We start from the raw sequence: 16,924 nt of genomic DNA, 5'->3' as shown, positions 1-16,924 counted from the left end.
TACTCTCTATCTTGAAAATGACAACCTTAATTTAGGACAATTATACCAGAGTTCATCGGCACCACATGGCAAGTTCTTCAAACAAGTACTGACAATATCAATTCAAAGTAAAACAATAGATGCGACTTGCAGAAATGTAAATGCCTGTCATTTTAATGACCGAGAAGGAACAGATCAATTTTCCGAAAACGGAAGCCTGACGCCGAGCCAGCACGGTAGGAGTCAACGAAGGAGGTTGCTTTCACGTAACCCAAAAGAGGCTGCTTTCTCACATGCAAGATGACAACCTGTAAATATCTAGTTAAGTATTTTTCCGCTTCACTTACCAAAATTTAAACAATCATACAAATTTTTTAAAAATCGTAAAAGAAATAATATATGAATCCACTGTCGATATTCATATATTGTGAAAGACTCAATTATTGAAGAATTAAAGAAGATTAAATTACGTGCGCCACAAAATGTTGGCCATCCAACGATTGTAAAATGCAAGGGTATGATGCCCACAAGGTACAGTAGACAACTCGAGTCTACCCTATCATTTTTACAGTTTTGATATTTATAAATCTATACAGAACCGACATACCACATTTGACATGTAACCTTAGACTTCATTGAATTATTTAGGTGAATTTCTTGCTAGAATCCAGTCCATGGTGACCCACAAGATCACAGGTAGTAAATAACGTAAGCCCCACCAGATCTCGTCGCCAATAATTTACAATTATCCTAGTCATGGTATACCAAGTTTAGACTCAAATAAGAATTTTCGAAGCTATTGAGTATAATTATTTCTCCAATACTTAACAAAAATAGAAAATAAAACAAGGAAAGCCCCTACTCCCTTCGATCGTCATTGATCAAGCTAACCCTTGGGCCTCGAGACGCCGATCAGACACGGCGAAGACTCTCGCTTTCGCTCTGCTTGTGATGGTTAACTCGAAATTATAAATTGTTGCGCAAAATTCAATGGAAAAAAGAGAAAATTCATTAGCCTTTTAAGTTGGCTTTCTTAAAAGCTCCAAAGCCAAAAGGAAGGTGGCCTCGCCTTCAGTTTTGGGCAATCTTTATGGCGTAACTTTTCACCAAAGTCATACGGTGTAGCGCATGAGAGGAGGAAGAAAGTAGAAGTTTCATCCATTCCGGGCGGGCAGGCAGGCATTTACCTCGCGTACGTTCGCTTGGTCCCCCTTCAAATGCGAAAGGGCCGTGCCTTGATCCATCCTGAAATGACCGCCACTTGACGCCAGCAGTCCCCTCCTGAAAACCACCCGCGTATCCGTACATATCTAGGACCCAGCTTCTCTCCTCGTCGTTCGAAACTCGCTTGACTCGGCTCGTTCAGCTCAACAAACTCTCTCGTATTCCCTCCATTTTCTCTTCCTTCGCCACCAAAGAGAAGACCTCTCGTTTCAGCGCCAGGTTCGTCATCAAGCCTCGTCGTGCGACTTTCGCGTCTCCGCTCCTTCGTAGACTCTTAGTCTGTAAGTGGGGTGTTGGTGCTTGGATGGAGGGAATCTCCGGCGAGCTGAAGCAGGCGGAGTTGAAGAAGGAGAGCCTCTCTAAGGCGTACGAGCAGCTGCAGTCGCAGTTGTCCTCGTTCCTCTCGTTCACGCTCCCGTGGAAGGATTTGGAGGAGCACTTGGATGGCATCCGGAGGTCGCTCGAGCGCCGCTCCGAGGAGCTCCGGGAGGGCGAGAGGTCGCTCGGGGAGCGAGCCCGCGACGTCGCGTCGCGGGAGGAGGGCCTGCGGTCGGCGTGGCAGAGGGTCGAGGAGTGCGAGGAGGAGGTCCGGAGGAAGAGGATGGACCTGTGGCTGGTGGAGGAGCGGCTTGAGAAATGCAGGGTTGAACGTAGGAGGGAGGAGAGTAAATTGGTCGTGACGCGCGACGCCCTTAGTGAGTGCGCCTCGCTGATCAGGGACAAGAAGGAGGAGCTGTGCTCTCTGATGCAGTCGACCGAGGAATGTCGCAGGGATTATGATTCGAAGAAGGAGGAGGTGGAAGTGCTGCAACAGAAACTGGACTCGAAGGAGAAGAAAGTCAAGGTGCTGCAGAGATTGCTCGAGGGAAATACTCGAGAAGTGGATATGAAAGTGGAGGAGTTGGTTTCAGTGAAGCGTTCTCTTGATGAGTGCTCTAGGACAGTTAAATCGACGAGGGAGGAATTGACTGCAGTGGAGAGTATGCTCGACCACAGTCTCAAGGCGTACGACGAGAGTGAGAAGAGGCTGAGTGTTTTGGAGCGCACGATTGAAAAGCGTGATAAGGAGGTCATGGTGAAAGTCGGAAAGTTGCAGTCTGTGGAAGATAAGATAAACGGCTGTCAAGTTGAACACCGAAAAAAGGAGGAGGAACTTCAAGAAATCCATAAATCCATTGAAGAGTGTTCCAAGGAGCTTGAATATAAAGAGAATCAACTCCATTCCATCAATATGTTGATGGAGGAGCACAAAGAGGAGCTCAAATCCAAAAAGAGGGGGTTGAGGAAATCAATAGGTTGATCAATGAGCGGTTGGCGACACTTGCTTGGAAAAATAGCGAATTGGGGTCCATTGAAACAGCTATTGGAAAGCTTTCCAAAGAGCTTAAATCTAAGGAAGGTGAACTGGAAAATATGATGAAGCAGGTGAAGCAGTGTATTGAGGAAACCGAGTTAAAAAGGACGATCTTCCTTCAATCCAGGCGAAATTAAAAGAGGTGGCCAAATATCTTGAGTTGAAAAGTAGTGAATACTATGCTGTCCAAGCATCTATCAAAGACAGCAATCTTGAACTTGCATCAAAAAAGAGACAGCTAGAGTCAATCCAAATTGATATTACTGAACGTGTAGAGCAACTTCAATTGAAGGACGAAGAGTATGCTTTCCTTCAAAGCTCAACTCTTGAATGTGCCAAGGCCCTCGAGTTCAAAAAGAAGCAGTGTGATTTGATGCAGAATTCCATCACGGAATATTCTCATGAGCTTGAATCTCAAAAAAGGCAGTTGGATTCCATTCAGGAGAGAAGCAGAGAATGCTTCGCAAATGTTGAACTTAAAGAAAAGCACCTTCATATTCTTCATGTGTCAATTGGAGAACACTCTCAGACACTTGAAATGAAAAAGAAAGAATGTAATGTGCAATGTATGAAGCTAGAATTGGAGCGGCAACGGCTTGATTCGATTGAAAAGTCACTCGAGGAGCACTCTAGGGAAATGGAGCTGAGAGAGAGGACTAGTGTCCATTCTGGGGTAGTGGCTCAAAATTGCAAACGCCCATTAATAAATAAACCTGTTCTAGCTTCATGTCAAAATTCTCGACCCACAATTGATTTTGATGGAAAGAATCTGCAGATGTTCCTATATCAACATTTTCAAGAGCATGATAGATTTTGCCACAAGGTGCTGGAAATTATTCAAACATCTGATGATGCTGCAAAGTTGGTGTTAGATGCCATGGAAGGATTTTACCCCCCGGATTCCAGGAATAAAGATGGGTTACTAGATATTGGGGTGATTAGAAGGAGTTGTATCTTTCTCTTGGAGAATTTAATACTATCTTCAGCAGAGATTAATCCTCAGGAGAGGGAAGCTGCAATGAAACTGGCTGTTGAATGGAAAGGGAAGTTGAAACTTTCACCATCAACAGAGCATCCTTTGGAGGTCTTGGGCTTTTTGAGGCTTTTAGTGGCGTATAAGCTAGCTTCTGCCTTCGATGCAAATGGAATTCAAGATCTTGTCAATTCTGTGTCACAGTTTCAAATAGCAAAGGAATTGTACCAGGTCGTTGGTTCTTCAGCAGTGCCGCCAGGTAAGTTGAGATGCACCTATTGACTTGAAATGTTGAATCTGGTTGCCAGTTAGTTTATCAAATTATGCCTGGTTTTTGTAACATTATTCATGCCGAGTGAATTTTTGTCTCTCTATGCAAACAAAGTTTTGAAACATGGTGATGGCTCTGTAGTTGACTGGTGAGAGGTGAGGCAATCCCCGTGTTTTTTCCTTATATACATTGCATATATAGCCCCAATTATCAATTTGATCCAATCAAAAGTCTTGGGGATGCTAATGACCACTTTCTGCTTTAGGTTCAACCATTCACCAAGTCAATTGATATCATTGACTGGACACTTGTTTATGTTATATTAGATAAATTTTGAATATCCAATCTGTTCATTTAATAAAATTTTAACTCATGTCTAATTTGATTAAAGTAAACTTGTCTTTGGAATATATTCCGAAGTTGACCAGATGGATCCATTAAGGTTCCTCTACAACCCCTTCTTTTCTATCTTTTATATTGAAATGCCGAATCCATTTATATGGGTTCAGACAAGATGCTGTGGTTCATATTATTTTGGCATCACATTTGTGTGCGTGCGTGCATGCGTCTGCGTGTGTTGCTTTTTTCGAAAGTACCATCCTGTAGGTCAAGCTCTATAGTTGAAGCTCAAAGAAGTTTCTCCAAAGATGTTTGACTTGGGTTGCTTTGATGAAGCATGTTGTGCATTTGAGAATTGAGATCAATTATGTCCTCTCTTTCAAAGTTGGACTTTCCGTAGTCTTCCCATTTTCTTTTTTCGTGGTAGTTCCAAAGTCCTCATGGCAAACCACGTTTGGTGCTGTCATCTTGATAAAGGCAGTTTGGATTTTTAACGGTTGTCTCGTGTTTGATAGGTTCTTTGGGATCTATTCAACAGTGGCAAATAAAGACCGAGGAACCAGAGAATTTTGCTGTGCACAATGCAGATGATTATTCTGTTGAATATCCACCACCACCAACTATCTTAGCTAGAAATGATTTGCAGCTTTTCCAAACTGAGCTTTTGAATGAGAATTTCATGATGTGTAAAGAAATCTCACGTACGCTGGAAAACTCTCCTGACCCTGCAAAACTTGTTCTGGAAGTCATTGCGGGGTCTTATACTTAGTACTCAAACAGTAAGGATATGAATTTGCAGACAGATGTTATGAGCAGTCAAATTGTTATGTTAGAGCAGCTTGTGAGAATTTCGCCTTCAATAACACATGAGGTTAAAGAAGGAGCAGTGAAGCTGGCGAGAGAATGGAAGGCAAAATTGTCTGATACACCTGAGATCAGTTTGGAGGTTTTGGTATTTAAGATTTTCTTGGCTGCATACAATTTGCTTTCTTTGTTCAATGATGCTCCTCTGTTGGGCCAGACCCTTGGTCCTGTCAATGAGATATCAGGTAAATTTTCTCTAGTATCCATTTTCCTATCTCTGACTCTTTGAATTGCAACATTTTCCTTTTTGCTTGAGCATGGCAATATATGATGTAGATCAAGTCATCCTGGAAGTGGGACATTCTATTTCAGACAGCCAAACAGCAGTTTTACTGTTTTCCGTTGAAGTGCTGTTGTTGCAATAGATGGGAGTATGGGATTTCAAACCCCATTGACGGACCCAATCTTCTCTTTAAGTCTAGCTGTTTGCTCTTAGCATGTTCTGATGTTATGTGGGTTGCTCTCTCTAGCACTGCGAACTTCGATATCATTGAGCCTGTAATAATCATCTTTAAAGCTCAACGACAATATTATTATGGCACATCCATATGTGTGCTGGGGGATGCCTGGTGTTTCTTGATGGCCTGGGTGTATTACGCCTTGTTTTGCATTTACAATCCCCTGAACCTTGTCTGGTTTTTAATTAACTTATTTCAGGACCAGTTGGCATGGCTGCCTGTCCCTCCAGAGCCCATCAGCAACTGCCCGGAGAGAAGAAACGTTTGGCTAGTGACCCAGCAATCGATTCACAATCCCAACCCTGTGCACGTAAGTGTAAAAACAAGATGAACAATCAGGGAGGTCCACTGTAATCCTCTTTTGGACAAAGGTATTCTTTGCTGAAAGTAGGCCAGAGCTATGTGTGGCTGACTCATGTACCTGGTATTGCCAGACAAATCTCATACGATTTCCAGGAGAAATCTGGTGCTGATGACGCACAGGATATACAGAAGACAGGTCTTGTTTTTCCCAGGAGAATGTATATATAGGTTTCCTAACATATGTGTCGTCCCATGCTTGGCAGGCAAGTTAGTGGTTTTTGCATGCAGACTTTTCTAGGAAGCTCTCAGTGAACATTGATAGAATTGTGCGGAATCCTTTGAACAGTAGAAGTAACCGAAGGACATTTTTATATATATTATTCAATCATGTCGAGTTTGAGTCCATGAGAGATATCTGGTTCAAGTAGAAATTCAAAACCTGAATAAGACTTGTGGTTTGATGTCCGGACAAGCAGAAATTATTGATATACTTAATTCAAGTAGGCTTCTTAATTTGAGTTGGCAAGTTACATGAGAACATATAAAAATGGAATCATATTTGAGAATTACATAATAGGGCAGTGTTAAGGTTCTCTCTGTAAGTCTTCTGAATGAGTTTTTTTCTAAAAGATCGTGAGATAACATTTTTAGGTTTTATGGTGACCGTTCGAGGGCAGTGAAATATAATCCTATGTTGACGGACAATCATCGTGCGGGCGGTTTATTGCGTTTTGGTACCCGAACCGTCAACATGCCCAACTTTTTTTAATTTATAAGCTGAATCGGGATGAGACCCCACCTTAAGAAACCCGAACTTTTCAGTTCGATTGAGACATTTTGACACCCCTATCGAGAACTCATACAACGCAAAGCAGATGAGATCTACCTCGCATGCCTGCATTGACGCCGGCCTTGAGAACCCAAGCAATGTGCTGCCGAGGCGATGGTCTTCGTCGTCGGAGCCAGGCTCCTTCAAGAAGGATTATGGTTTTATTAATGTGATGGGCCTAAGTTGGCCCGTCCGCCCATGTTGGGTTTAAAACCCGGCCCACAATATTAGGGCCTATGAATGAAGGATATGATGAAGGTACGTTTTCTTTCTTTTGGAGGACGTACATAAGGGAGAAAAGAGAGGGAGGAACGCACCTTTTGGCATTATGTACGTTTCCTCCTCCCTCTCTCCCTCCAAAAAGAAAAACAGTGAGCAAAAAGGCGACTCCATTTTCCCTTCAAGGCTAATTGACGTCATCGGATCGAACGGGATCGGTTTTTCTTCCTCATATCGATGTCGGTGTTTAATCTGTGGCTAACAAAGTATGCTCGATTTCGTGGTGTGCTTAGGATCGGTGATACATGTTTTTCCCGGGCTTGTCTTTTGCATTCGTTTTAGGAGTTCGATTTAGTGTCGAATCCGGTTTTTGGGAATCCGATAATCCCAACATTGGTATCAGAGCCAGGTTCATGTTTTCCCGACCCCTTTTCATGTTTATGAATGATTTTTGATTGATTTTTCGTGAAAATAATCGGCTGACACCGATCGGGGCGAAAATCCTGACATCCGAGCACTGTTCATCAATTTTTTTGAGTTTCTGTAAGTCGAAATCGATTTCTGATGACGTAGGATGGAAGGGCTAGTTGAGACGATCGCGACGAGTGGTGGAATGCCGCCAACGGCCACCGGACGCGCCCCATGCGCAGCCGGAACGAACATGGCGTCTTCGGCGCGTGCGTCCGCACGCACGTGCGCGTGCCGAGTACAAGGAATTTAAAGCATAGTCAATGAGAGTTCGCACGTTCTTAAAATATCAGAATACGAGGCACGTTTGCACCAAGGGTCGGTTTTACCCAAATTTGTATCACCTCATCATCTCCTTCCTCTTTAATGCAATACAAGGAATTTAAAGCATAGTCAATGAGAGTTCATGTCAGCCAAACCCTTCTTAAAATATCAGAATACACGTTAGATTAATGAGTCGGATACTCATTTGCACCAAGTATTTTTGCACATAAACCAACTTGCAAATCCATCTTTAGAATCTTGATGAGGTTAGAGATAACATGCATATAGGAGTCGGACAAAAGTAGCCAAGCATCACTTAATATTACAAACAACGATAGGTGTTTTTTGTAATACGTAGGATTAATCAAATGGAAGTTTCTATCAAGACAATTAGAACTCTTTGCAGAAAATGAAGTCTAGGTATGTGATAAGTAATTTGCTTAGTGCATTCTATTTGAGATGGTGTTTTTATGAAGAACACAACAAAGCCAAATCATGCTTGTCGTCATATGTACGGAGAAGGAAGAACAAGAATAAATAGCGATAAAACTCGTGACCTGTTTCCTTCTTTTTGTCATAAGATGTAAGCATTCGATGCCATATCTATTACATCACTTCCTTTTCATAGGACGGGCATCGTTCAAGCTAAGTCATATTATTTCTGAGAAACACCACAAATTCATTCGATTTCTTGCTGAACTAAGATTGATTGGACACCGTCCTTCTCGATTTCGGTATTTTGGCTTGTAAGCCTCGGGAGTAGTCATGGGTTTTGATGGTTTTATTAATGTGATGAGCCTAAATTGGCCTATCCGCCCATGTTGGGCCTAAAAGCCCGGCCCACAAGATTAGGGCCCATGGATAGAGGGATATGATGAAGAGGCACGTTTCCTTTTGAATGGGACATATATAAGGGGAGATAAAGAGGGAGGAACGCACCTTTTGGCATTACGTGCGTTCCTACTCCCTCTCTCCCTCCAAAAGAAAAACAGTAAGCGCAAGAGGCTGTACCCATCTTCCCTTCAAGGCAAATTTGCGTTATCGGATTGAACGGGATCGGTTTCTCTTCCTCATATATCGGCGTCGGTGTTTAATCTGTGGCTAACAAGGTACGCTCGATTCCGTGGTGTGCTTTAGGATCGGTAATACATGTGAATTTCCCGAGCTCGTCTTCCGCATTCGTTTTAGGGGTTCGATTTAGTGTCGAATCCGGTTTTTGGGAATTCAATAATCCCAACATTGGTATCAGAGCCCTAGTTTATGTTTATGGATGGTTTTTTATTGATTTTTTCGTGAAAATAATCGGCCGACGCCAATCGGGGCGAAAATCCCGACACTCGAGCACTGTTCATCCATTTTTTCGGATTTATGTAAGTCGAAATCGATTTCGGATGGCGTAGGATGGAAGGGCTCGTCGAGACGATCGCGATGAGTGGCAAAATGCCGCCAATGGCCGCCGGATGTGCCCCCACACGCAGCCGAAACAAACCGGCGTCTTCAGCGCCTGCAACGCACGCGCCGATTTGCTGGGGAAGGCACGTGAGTTGCACGCGCGCGCGGCTCACGCAAAAAGGCCATCTTCCCTTCAAGGCTAATTGACGTCATTGGATCGAACGTGATCAGTTTTCTCTTCCTCATATCGGCGTTGGTGTTTAATCTGTGGCTAATAAGGTACGCTCGATTTCGTGGTGTGCTTTAGCATCGGTGATAAATGTTTTTCCCGGGCTTGTCTTCCGCATTCGTTTTAGGGTTCGATTTAATGTCGAATCCGGTTTTTGGGAATCCGACAATCCCAACGTTGGTATCAGAGCCAGGTTCATGTTTTTCCGACCCATTTTCATGTTTATGAATGATTTTTGATTGATTTTTCGTGAAAATAATCGGCCGACACCAATCGGGGCGAAAATCCCGACACCCGAGCACTGTTCATCCATTTTTTCGAGTTTCTATAAGTCGAAATCGATTTCTGATGGCGTAGGATGGAAGGGCTCGTCGAGACGATCGCGACGAGTGGTGGAATGCCGCCAACGGCCACCGGACGCGCCCCCATGCGCAGCCGGAACGAACATGCATCTTCGGCGCGTGCGTCGCACACGCGCGTGCGAGGTCACTGGCGCATGTGCGAGGCACGTGCCGGGTCGGTCCGTATCACCTCATCATCTCCTTCCTCTGCAATACAAGGAATTTAAAGCATAGTCAATGAGAGTTCATGTCAGCCAAACCCTTCTTAAAATATCAGAATACACATTAGATTAATGAGTCGGATACTCATTTGCACCAAGTTATTCTTATGTAATTTTGGCTCTTCTATATAAGACTAGGAAATTTACTGATTTTACTACCTTTGCCAGTGCCAAATTTGCTAGCCTTAATTGCCGAACCTGAGCTTACTACTATTCAAGTCCTTCAAGAACTTGACCCCATCTTTAATGCTATGACCTACTTTAATAATAACACACTTTATCAAGCAATTTATACTGAAATGATGGGACTATGCCCTATGGTTCACCGCCCAATAAAATGTGTGTAAGTCCGAGCTAAGTCGAAGTATCTATATTCAGAATTGATGTGAATAACAAAAGTACGTAAAGGAATCTTTCCAAGTCTATTTTTAACATCATAATTCAATAAAACTGTTTATCTAAATCCCACCCATACCCACTCATCTCACAAAAACCCCATGGGATCCATCCTTCATTACATGGACTCAATGCAAGTACTCTTCAATGAGTCGGATACTCATTTGCACCAAGTATTTTTGCACATAAACCAACTTGCAAATCCATCTTTAGAATCTTGATGAGGTTAGAGATAACATGCATATAGGAGTCGGACAAAAGTAGCCAAGCATCACTTAATATTACAAACAACGATAGGTGTTTTTTGTAATACGTAGGATTAATCAAATGGAAGTTTCTATCAAGACAATTAGAACTCTTTGCAGAAAATGAAGTCTAGGTATGTGATAAGTAATTTGCTTAGTGCATTCTATTTGAGATGGTGTTTTTATGAAGAACACAGCAAAGCCAAATCATGCTTGCCGTCATATGTATGGAGAAGGAAGAACAAGAATAAATAGCGATAAAACTCGTGACCTGTTTCCTTCTTTTTGTCATAAGATGTAAGCATTCGATGCCATATCTATTACATCACTTCCTTTTCATAGGACGGGCATCGTTCAAGCTAAGTCATATTATTTCTGAGAAACACCAGAAAATTCATTCGATTTCTTGCTGAACTAAGATCGATTGGACACCGTCCTTCTCGATTTCGGTATTTTGGCTTGTAAGCCTCGGGAGTGGTTATGGGTTTTGATGGTTTTATTAATGTGATGAGCCTAAGTTGGCCCGTCTGCCCATGTTGGGCCTAAAAGCCCGGCCCACAAGATTAGGGCCTATGGATAGAGAGATATGATGAAGAGGCACGTTTCCTTTTGAATAGGACATATATAAGGGGAGATAAAGAGGGAGGAACGCACCTTTTGGCATTACGTGCGTTCCTACTCCCTCTCTCCCTCCAAAAGAAAAACAGTTTGTGCAAGAGGCGAACCCATCTTCCCTTCAAGGCAAATTCGCGTCATCAGATCGAACGGGATCGGTTTCTCTTCCTCATATCGGCATCGGTGTTTAATCTGTGGCTAACAAGGTACGCTCGATTTCGTGGTGTGCTTTAGAATCGGTGATACATGTGAATTTCCCGGGCTCGTCTTCCGCATTCGTTTTAGGGGTTCGATTTAGTGTCGAATCCGGTTTTTGGGAATCCGATGATCCCAACATTGGTATCAGAGCCCTAGTTCATATTTTCCCGACCCATTTAATGTTTATGGATGATTTCTTATTGATTTTTTCGTGAAAATAATCGGCCGACATCGATCGGGGCGAAAATCCCGACACCCGAGCAGTGTTCATCCACTTTTTTGAGTTTCTGTAAGTCGAAATCGATTTCTGATGGCGTAGGATGGAAGGGCTCGTCGAGACGATCGCGATAAGTGGCAGAACACCGCCAACGACCACCGGACGCGCCCCCACACGCAGCTGAAACGAACCGGCGTAGTTGCACGCACCGATTTGCTGGGGAAGGCACGTGCGTCGCACGCGCGCACATGCGCGTGCGCGTTCGTTGGCGCACGTGCAAGGCACATGCGAGGCACGTGGCGGGTCGATCCGTCCGACCCGGCCTGACCGGCCGACCGGTCCATCCTACACGACTACGACGACCTGCGAATCCCATTTTCGCATCTTCCTTTACTTGCAAATCAGTCCTCAATTTATGAATAAGGCCCACGGCATTTCGATTTTTGTTAATTAAAGGCCTTCTTCCAACATTGTGACCATCGATCGATCTACTCTTTTGACAATGTATATGGATCGAATTCCGACTCTGTGAGCACAATCAAGTCTTAAAATAGCAGACTAAAAGAAAAAAATCTTAAAATCATCATGGGTTATTGAAGTCAAAAGAATCTTATAATCTGTCTAATTGGCCTTTTTAATGTTAAGTGCACTTTTTTGGCAAATGACACGCAACTCTATCTATTTTAAAACAATCTTCTTCGAGAATCTCCCTCCAAAAACCCTCAAATGGTAATTAGAAGGCTAGACTGAGCAAACTGAAAATGTAGTTGGCACGAAATAAAGATACTAATTTGCTGAACTTAATGAAACGGCGCCTTGTTATCTAGGATATGAAGAGTTGTACAAGCAAAGATCACTGCTTATATAGAAGATTTTGCTATATTATATTTATTATATTATATTGTTATTCGGCAATGTTTTGGACCGACAAACTCACATTCGAGTCATGTTCAATCTTCTTTCTTGTATTCAAGGGCAAATAATGCTTGAGTGAATGGTTGAGTGAGTTGATCTCAACAATATCTCTGTCTCGCAAGAAAAAGAAAATGATAGAGAATAAAGTATTTTTGCACATAAACCAATAAAGTATTTTTGCACATAAACCAACTTGCAAATTCATATTTAGAATCTTGATGAGGTTAGAGATAACATCCATATAGGAGTTGGACAAAAGTAGCCAAGCATCACAATTAATGATAGGTGTTTTGCAATACGTAGGATTGATCAAATGGAAGTTTCTATCAAGACAATTAACTCTTTGCAGAAAATGAAGTCTAGGTATGTGATAAGTAATTTGCTTAGTGCATTCTATTTGAGAAGGTTTTTTTATCAAGAACACAGCAAAGCCAAGTCATGCTTGCGGTCATATGTATGGAGAAGGAGGAACAAGAATAAATAACAATAAAACTTTTGACCTGTTTCCTTCTTTTTGTCATAAGATGTAAGCATTCGATGCCATATCTATTACATCACTTCCTTTTCACAGGACGGGCATCGTTCGAGCTAAGTCATATTATTTCTGAGAAACACCAGAAAATTCATTCGATTTCCTGCTGAACTAAGATCGATTGGACACCGTCCTTCTCGATTCGGTATTTTGGCTTGTAAGCCTCGGGAGTGGTCATGGGTTTGATAGGGGTTGTGGCCACCGTAGTTTACGAGGCGTGTTTGGTCAATTCATCATAAGCATGACAAACCACGGCCATGGGTGCGTTTACTTTTGACAAAGTAATTTGTTCTTCGGTCCGAACGACTAATTAGGCTTGTCCAAACATGAGAATTTCTTCACAATTTCTTAATCACGGGGAGGCTAGAACAAGAAGTTCAAGCCCTGATATCTGACGCTTCCCGCTCATAATCAAGTCTAATTTCAATATAATAGTTAAGTTTCCTTCGGTGCATGTTCGTGGGATCCATTCTGCTCTAAAGAAACCGATGACTCGAATCTTTCAAATAGTCTGCTAGAAGTCTCACTTATAAAATCAAGGATGACATACATGCCCATTGGATAATCTCTTGGGCGGATTGCCCAGGTTGGTGGAATTTGTGTAAGTGCAGTGGAGCGGCCTCCAGTGTCCGAGTTTGAATCCCCGAAGTTGTAGATAGCAGGAAAGTTGCAGTTAAACGAACTGCCAGACACCAAGTGCCTTTGGGTTAGTGCCAATCCCGAAACCAGCAGTCCCAAAATGCTGAGCATTTTCACTAATGCCATCGTTCTTTCTAACTCAAACAAAAGCAAGTGATGTTTACGCTGTTCTTGTGGAGATGTGTCTTATGGCTGCTTTCCATGATCTGTTTTATACTCCGCCAAACGCAGAGGGCAAGGGGTGAAATAAGATTATTGGGTTCACGGAATCGTCTCTAGTATTGTGCCGCTTGACATTGGATAGGACGGGTTAGAATATTCCATCCCACAGCTCGAGGACCCCTGAAAATTACAAATCTGAAAGGGAATTAGTAGGATTTTAGTGATAGGAAAAAGCATGAAATCTTCTTATTGTGAGCTTGGAATTGGAATCGACATCTTTCTTGATGCTTTGTCTCATGCTTGCATAGTTATAATTGACGAAGCAAAGTTGTGGCCTTCATGAGAAGAGGAACACATGGTGGGGAACACTACACGACTACGACGACCTGCGAATCCCATATTCGCATCTTCCTTTACTTGCAAATCAGTCCTCAACTTTTGTGTTGGTTCGTAAATTAAGGCCCACGGCATTTCGATTTTTGTTAATTAAAGGCCTTCTTCCAACGTTTTGACCATCGATCGATCTACTCTTTTGACAATGTATATCGATCGAATTCCGACTCTGCAAGCACAATCAAGTCTTAAAATAGCAGACCAAAAGAAAAAATCTTAAAATCATCATGGGTTATTGAAGTCAAAAGAATATTATAATCTGTCTAATTGGCCTTTTTAATGTTACAGTGCACTTTTTTGGCAAATGACACGCAACTCTTTCTATTTTAAAACAATCTTCTTCGAGAATCTCCCTCCAAAAACCCTCAAATGGTAATTAAAAGGCTAGTCTGAGCAAACTGAAAATGTAGTTGGCACGAAATAAAGATACTAATTTGCTGAACTTAATGAGACGGCGCCTTGTTATCTAGGATATGAAGAGTTGTACAAGCAAAGATCACTTACTAATTTGCTGAACTTAAAAATAAAGATGCTCTTTATTAAAGAGTTACCCTTGATTCCATGTGTGTCGTAGGCTTTAGAGTCCTACTCTTCGCAAGTGATCTTTGCTTGTACGCATCACCTCATCATCTCCTTCCTCTGCAATTCAAGGAATTTAAAGCATAGTCAATGAGAGTTCATGTCAGCCAAACCCTTCTTAAAATATCAGAATACACGTTAGATTAATGAGTCGGATACTCATTTGCACCAAGTTATTCTTATGTAATTTTGGCTCTTCCGTATAAGACTAGGAAATTTACTGATTTTAATACCTTTGCCAGTGTCAAATTTGCTAGCCTTAATTGCCGAACGTGAGCTTACTACTATTCAAGTCCTTCAAGAACTTGACCCCATCTTTAATGCTATGAACTACTTCAATATTAACACACTTTATCAAGCAATTTATACTGAAATGATGGGGCTGTGTCCTATGGTTCGACGCGCAATAAAATGTGTGTAAATCCGAGCCGAGTCAAAGTATCTATATTCAGAATTGATGTGAATAACAAAAGTAAGTAAAGGAAATTTACTGATATTACTACCTTTGCTAGTGCCAAATTTGCTAGCCTTAATTGCCAAACCTGAGCTTACTACTATTTAAGTCCTTCAAGAACTTGACCCCATCTTTAATGCTATGAACTACTTCAATATTAACACACTTTATCAAGCAATTTATATTGAAATGATGGGACTATGCCCTATGGTTCGACACACAATGAAATGTATGTAAGTCTGAGTTGAGTCGAAGTATCTATATTTAGAATTGATGTGAATAACAATAGTAAGTAAATGAATCTTTCCAAGTCTATTTTTAACATCATAATTCAATAAAAAAGTTTATCTAAATCTGACCCATACCCACTGGTCTCACAAAAACCCCATGGGATCCATCCTTCATTACATGGACTCAATGCAATTACTCTTCAATTAGTCAGATACTCATTTCCACCAAATTATTCTTATGTAATTTTGGCTCTTCTATACAAGACTAGGAAATTTACTTATTTTATTACCTTTGCTAGTGCCAAATTTGCTAGCCTTAATTGCCGAACTTGAGCTTGTGAATAACAAAAGTAAGTAAAGGAAACTTTCCAAGTCTATTTTTAACATCATAATTCAATAAAACGTTTATCTAAATCCGACCCATACCCACTGATCTCACAAAAACCCCATGGCATCCATCCTTCATTACACGGACCCGATGCAAGTACTCTTCAAAGCTTGGTTGGAGTTGGGCCAGCCCATGATATTGTGTAAGAAGAAGGGAATACAATCTCTATCTGCAAAATGACAACCTTACTTCACAACAATTCTGTCCCCGTTCACCGGCACCATATAGGAGGGTCTGTAAAGAAGTGCCGACAGAGAGATGAGTCCAGTATCCATTCCTTGATTATGCCCCAATTCCTAATGAAAACAATATAAATGTGATCTGCAGCGGAGTAAATGCCTGTTGTTTTGATTGGCCCGGGAAAAAAGAGATCAATTTTCCAGAAACGGAAGCCTGAAGCTGAACCACCACGGTAGAAGTCAGCAAAAGAGGTTTGCTCTCATGTAACCCAAAAAAGGCCGCTTTCGCGCATGCAAGAGGACAACCTGTAAACTGGAGTTGAGTATTTTTCCACCTTTACTCGCCAAAATTTAAACAATTGTTCAAAATCTATAACACTAATCGACGTGTTGACATTCATATATTACGAAAGTTTTAATTTTGTTAATTGTTTAAAATTAAAGAACAAATTACGTGCGTCATAGTATTTGACAAGGCAGAAAGGCGAAAAATAAAACTTGCCTCGAGCAAGCCCACTACTTGTGATCCAACTACATGTAATGGCATGATGCCCACAAAGTACAGTAGACTCTCCCTTAATTTATGCAAGTTTTTTGTATTTATAAATCTATACAAAACCAACATACCAGATTTGATATGCTAACTCTTAGACGTCATTGACTTGTACCGGTTAATTTCTTGTAGGACTCCAGTCCAGGATCACAAGTAGTAGATAACATAAGGAGGTGATTAGTCCACGGATGGGTCGGTTCCCAATAGGCTTGGGAACCGAACTAAAGGGGCCGGTTTTCAGTTCCTCATTCTTGAAATTGAGAACCGGCTCACCTGATCTTAGAACTGGATCGATCCGGTTCCCAAGTGGGTCAAAGAAATAGGCATGTTCCTTTCTTTTGTTTTTGTCTGATTTTGCCCCCTCTATGACTTGGGTTGTTTGTGCATACGTGGATGGAGGATTCTTCAAGGTATGGGGAGAGCACCTGTATTGACTCTTGAAGGGAAGATATACAATCGCCAGCACTGCAAGGTTTGGCCTTGCAGAGAGGGGAAGAGGAA

General features: G+C 41.9%; 1 protein-coding gene across 1 annotated transcript; it reads left to right on the top strand.

The window, feature by feature from the left end:
- Positions 1–1,507: 1,507 nt before the first annotated feature.
- Positions 1,508–5,993, top strand: LOC104435012 (CAP-Gly domain-containing linker protein 1). The gene is made up of 7 exons (XM_039309467.1): positions 1,508–2,498; positions 2,564–2,628; positions 2,685–3,789; positions 4,656–4,885; positions 4,940–5,189; positions 5,662–5,812; positions 5,897–5,993. Exons 1-7 carry the CDS (start codon positions 1,508–1,510, stop codon positions 5,991–5,993), a joined length of 2,889 nt encoding a protein of 962 aa, XP_039165401.1.
- The last annotated feature ends 10,931 nt before the right edge of the window (positions 5,994–16,924 follow it).

The sequence above is a fragment of the Eucalyptus grandis genome, chromosome 3 (assembly GCF_016545825.1).
Source record: "Eucalyptus grandis isolate ANBG69807.140 chromosome 3, ASM1654582v1, whole genome shotgun sequence".
Classification (NCBI taxonomy): domain Eukaryota; kingdom Viridiplantae; phylum Streptophyta; class Magnoliopsida; order Myrtales; family Myrtaceae; genus Eucalyptus; species Eucalyptus grandis.
Note: the sequence above shows the minus strand (reverse complement) of the source record. Positions and strands in the feature narration are given on the sequence as shown.

Coding starts and splice junctions, on each gene's coding strand:
- LOC104435012 (XM_039309467.1), top strand. CDS start 1,508: ATGGAGGGAATCTCCGGCGAGCTGAAGCAGGCGGAGTTGAAGAAGGAG. Junction 2,499..2,563: donor GGGGTTGAGGAAATCAATAG/GTTGATCAATGA, acceptor CCATTGAAACAG/CTATTGGAAAGCTTTCCAAA. Junction 5,813..5,896: donor AACAATCAGGGAGGTCCACT/GTAATCCTCTTT, acceptor TGGTATTGCCAG/ACAAATCTCATACGATTTCC.